The 5617-nt window shown below is 33.2% G+C and overlaps 1 protein-coding gene across 2 annotated transcripts in view; it reads right to left on the reverse strand.

The window, feature by feature from the left end:
• Window positions 1-451: 451 nt before the first annotated feature.
• The window catches only part of LOC112680893, a 22664-nt gene continuing 17498 nt past the window's right edge, over window positions 452-5617 (reverse strand). For both annotated transcript variants that reach the window (XM_025551126.1, XM_025551125.1), the window contains one exon: window positions 452-1620. In XM_025551126.1, the coding sequence (XP_025406911.1) occupies window positions 1305-1620 (316 nt within the window). In that variant the 3' untranslated portion in view covers window positions 452-1304. The remainder of the gene's footprint in view (window positions 1621-5617) is intronic.

Raw genomic sequence — 5617 nt, forward strand, 5'->3', positions numbered from 1 at the left:
ATTTAACCACAAAACCATGGACTATGCTCGTAGATGAGTATAATAGTAATAATAATAATAATAATAAAATAATCAAAATTATAATTCCTAATTAATCACTTATATTGTTTACGTTACGTTCTAACTATTTATATATAATAATTATTATTGCAGTACATATTAAACAGAAATATTCTATTGTTTATAATTACATCACATAAAATAAAGGTACGGCCACTATGAAGTGACATTATTATGATTACATTAGTAGAATAACTATATTTTGGTCAAATAATAGGCAAATAACTAGTAAAAATACATAAGTCAACCTAAAAATTTAACTTGATATATAAATAACCATAACTAGGTTTTTCCAGTTAGTTTGAGAAATATTAGGTAGAATAAAAACCAAAAATTAATATTTTTAATTTTTAATTTTATTACATCTTAAATAAAATAATGTTGACAGAAAATACGTGTACAACTAATGCAGTGTGCATTACCATGAATATTTTAACACTTAAACGACTAAAATAAGGTAATACAATAATTATTTATTTTATTTTACGTAATCAAAATGCTGATTAATAATCGAGTCTCGTATAACATCGTTCTCTGAAATAACAATTTAAACATCAAAGATTACAGTAATACATAAGTACTATTTTTTAACTCTCTCTTTCTCTCTCTCTCTCTCTCTCTTTATTGACAGTTAACTATAACTCGAGTCAGTTCATCTCCAGCTGTAGTTATTACGTTATAATGACACGAAAATCACTACGTGTGATTTGAACGTATCATATAACATAGTATAGGTATAGGTAGGTGATAGTAAAATCGTGCGTCGTAATAGGATTTGCAAAAAAAAAAAAATATATAATAATATCATCTCCGTAGTTGGCCGGAATGAAACACGAACGGCTTCCGACGTGCCAATGATTTCCAACCTTTGTATTGTGATGAGGATGAGAAGAAGGAGAGAGGTGGTTAGAAAACATCACTGAGAAGGCGTGGACAACAGCAATCGCGCAACATCGAGATAAGATAATTTTTAATTATTTATTTATTTGTATAAACGAAATAATTGCTAATCGTTCGTTGATAAACCGACGTAGCACGGGACTTTAAGGTCTTATTTTTACCTATTGGAAGAGTGTCAAATGTGTCAAAGAGTGTTAAAGAAAAAAAGGGTCATCAAAATTTCTATTTTTTTTTAATTTAAACTGATCGGAGGGACGCAATATTATATTTTCGAAAATCTACAAGTACGGAAAAAAAAGGTTGGGAAACACTGCGGTGCACGAACGACTATAACGACAATTTGCCTACTGTATAGTCTTGCCAGTGTCGACGGCCGGAAAACGAGCTTGCCTATTGTCGAAAAACCTCGCGGTGCTCATTTTCCGTTGCCTCCTCTTCACCCACCTGTTGCTACCACTTACGGCGTCATCGCTGCCGCCGCCCACGATCTGCTGCTGCTCTTCCACTGCCGTCGGCGTCGTCGCGTGGAAATTTTTCTCCAACACCACGAAAGCACTATTCCGCCCATCGCCGCCACCGCCGCCGCCACCGCCACCACTTCCACTACAGTCCACTACTTCTAGGCGAAACGCTGGTCTCCTCAGGACGCTGCCGGGACGTCTGCGAAACAGTGAACGAATCAAGCGCTAAACGGCTACAGGAACTGTAGACGTTGGACCGTGTACACCGTTGACAGAGATTACGCCGCAGGGATGTTGCGACGGAGTGTTACGGACAATGAAGCATAGCGAATGATTTGACCAGTGGCGACAAACGTACTGGTGCTTACATGCAAAGTACAAATCATTATATTTTTGGACTGATTTGGCGTTCTCCTCTCCCCCTTCCCATGTTAATCGGAATTTTGGTAAAATGAGCCTCCGACTGCTTTACTCTATAGAAAAAAACTGAAACAATGCCACTGGATTTGACCGGATACAAGTCTCTCGAGAGTCCGGAGTGCTAATCCGAGACACATTAAAATAAAATTTCCCCGGTATAACACTTGTATATTTATTTAAATACACGTTGACGTTTTAAATTTACTATTATTCACAGGTAATTTTTTTTTTTTAAAAAAAAAAAACATAAAAATAATGAAACAGACAATTTTCAAATTTAGGTTTCGGTTTTAGAGGCCGTTTAGAGCTTGAGGCACCGGTGCATCGCGTCCCCGCTAAACCCGGCACTGGACTCGACCCAATGCCGCCACTGGGCGTCGATCATTCAATATTTCAACGACAACCACACCCCTTCAACCCCCGTTAGTGTCTATGACGCGTGGTACGTAAAAGACACTGGTGGTACCGAAACACAACCGACCGCTACTCTTCGACGGCCGTACCGCTTGCTGCCCAGCGTACACGATCCAAGCTATTCGCGATAATACGATGATATCGTGATAATAATAAGTAATCTATCGACAAAAGATATATCGGTAACTGTACAATGTATGTATACGTGCACGTAAAGCCAGCTAAGAGTTAATCGGCGATTGTGCCTTTATAGACCGAAAACATATGGGCTAATACAACTGGTTGCGCATTAGTTTAAAATTTCTAGGTTAAAACCTGAAACGTGCTGATTATTGTAGAAGAAATCAATCGTTTGCGCACAGCATATTATAAAAGGAACCACTCCTCTATTGCGCTCAAAACAAGTTAAGAACTATTGATCACATACAAATGTATGAACAAAGTGTTCAAATAACGAAATTGACCAATTGCATTACTTAGAACAAATGGGTAACCGTTTCCAAGGCGAATCATTGAAGTAAAATAAATATAAACAAATTACAGCTTTCCTTATTTTTACCATAACTATTTTAATCATTTATAAATATTATTATTTTTTTAACTCATAGTACACCGAAAGCACACTTTTAACCACGCCAATGAGGTTAAATATTTATTGACAGTCTTAAGTCTGTGAAAGTGGGAAGGGAAATGTTTGCATGAGCGAGTGGATGCACTAGAAATTGCTCGGGCGCATATGAGTTGTAATTTTAGTAAATGTGCGTAAACTATTTGCGCACAACAGATGGCTAGATCCCCACACCAAAATCAATAAACAACAGCCCCCTTTTCAAAAGCGTTCGGAAAAATCATTAAGATTTAGCTAAACTCATATGTTGCAGCGTAGAAACGTAGTATAAATAAAACATTTCATTTATCTAATAAAATAACATTCTGAGCGAAGCCGTGGGGCATGTACTGGTTTATTTCTATATAAACACCACTTTTATGGGTAGTGAATACGCGGGCCAAAAGTTTCAGTATTTCACCATGCATTAGTCATATCGTATTTTTTAAGTCAATCATTTTTTGATTTCAAATTAATCGATACTTTTGTCTCACATCAAGGATAAGTTTATAAAACTTTGAAATAACGTCAGGATAGCCATTATATTTATTCCAATAAATCAAATATTTCATGTTTATAATGCAGGTATAAAAATTGTGTATTTAAAATGTAATTCTGTTAAAAAAAAAAATTTGATTATGTCAAAATATATTTTTTAAACAATTCTGTACAATAACAAACAAATAAAACAATTATAGTCCTGTAAAATAATTAATTAGAATCCTGATTAATGAAATGTGCACTGAACCAAAAATTTGTTGTGTACGTCTATGGATCTATGGATATAAAAGTATATGCAGACAAGGTTTAAATAAAAAAAAATTGTCAATAGAGGTGCACACGCCACATTACTGGCATAAAGGAGATTGCATATTTTTCTTTTAATAGTAGCTAACTTAAGTATTAAATATTCATTCGGTGATTTGCAGACTACCTTTTTAAAAACTTAAACTTTTTATACGAATACATTTAAATTGATTATATCCTACAGACGTTTTTCAACGGGCATCTCTACACTTTTTTTATTGCTGTAAAATAACTAGAAATAACCATCTTAAAAAGCTAAAATCAATGCGCATATATTGTCGAATCCCAATGTCGAACACCTTTTCACGATCAAGTTACTTTAAACAATGAACAACAGGAAAAACTTTCTTTGGAATTTTATAGAGTTGGTTTTCATGATGTTAAACTCGGAAATAAGTTACCATTAGTACCTAAAAGTCAACCCTTCTCACTAAATGTATTTATTTGAATAACGGTATAAATAATATATAAGACTATAATTAATTATGCTGACATTAATTATAACCAGGGCTCGGAACTTAAAGCATTTGCTTATTTTTATAGATTAACTTAAAATGTAGCAGAGTGCTATATAAATGTATGTCATGTTATAACACATTCAGTTATGAAATTTGAAATCGCTTTTTTCAGTGATTTTTCAAAAAAATGCTTATTTCTAGATTTTTACGTTTTTATAGTTTTCTCCTACAAAGTCGTTTTTGATAGAATTAAAATTAAAAATAATTCTTATCTTATCTACGTTGTCACGTAGTTCATCGCCGTACGATGCCTCGTTGTAGGGTTAACAAAGGTATTTCAACGCTCAAAATAGAACTGAGTGTCAAACGTCAGAATGATCAACAACAGAGAAAATTACAATAACTACTAACCAATGGAAGTTCAGAAAAATCCGATTTCAACATGGATTTATGTTAAGCAATGGTATCTGTTGATATTCCGTTAAACAAGCTTTCTAACAATACATTTCGAGTATTTTTAGAGAAATATACTGCTAAAAATATATCTATGGACGTGTTAGTTATATTGATGATATGTTTAATACTACTATGAATAAAATGAAAATGGAAATAAGGCAAAATAAAATTTGGGTGTCAATTGAAGAGATATGTGACGTAGAAGGACGGTTTATTGCCAATGTTATAGTTGGGGTTCTAAGACCCGATTGTCCAGGACACATATTTTTACTGCATTCAGAAGAACTAGACAAAGCAAATCATTCAACTTTCTGCGAGCTGTTAAAAAAAAGCTATGAGCATTATATGGCCTAGTGATATAAAGTATAATAATGTCTTTTTATGTAATGTTCTAAAAAAATATTTATACAAAAATTATACACATAACTTGTTGTGTTCATGGACTACACGTTTTTTTAACCCCAAGCACCGGCCAAATACCGGTGGCATCAAAATAATGGAAATCAAAGTGGAAATCAAATTATAATGTATACTCTTGAAAAGTGTATATTGTGACCGAAACAATTGATCCAAGTTGACATTTACCGCAAGACATACAGAATACAACATTTCGCGTGTACCAACCACACATATTATAATATTATAAAATGACATTCGTGTCAAAAACAATTTAAGATTCTATAATATAATATAGTATATTTTTATCATTCGTAAAATCAAAAATTGAAATATTTTTTCCGACCAAACACGCTTCTTTCGATGTCTTCAAGAACATCTTTCACGCGTATCTCGCAGAAAATAATATTATTTTAATATTTCTCTTCGTCATTCGAAACGTTTTGTACCGTAAATGAAAAACCCGTAGGTAAACACATGACTCAGCATATTTGTGTACATCTGTATAACATTAGAAAAAATAATTCATCGAATGAATCGACCGTTTTCAATAAATATGTGTAATACGAAATCAAAGTGTCGTAATAATATTAATAATAATAATAATAATAATAATAATAATAATAATAATAATAATA

The sequence above is a fragment of the Sipha flava genome, unplaced genomic scaffold, assembly GCF_003268045.1.
Source record: "Sipha flava isolate LNK unplaced genomic scaffold, YSA_version1 181_pilon_pilon, whole genome shotgun sequence".
NCBI classification, from domain to species: domain Eukaryota; kingdom Metazoa; phylum Arthropoda; class Insecta; order Hemiptera; family Aphididae; genus Sipha; species Sipha flava.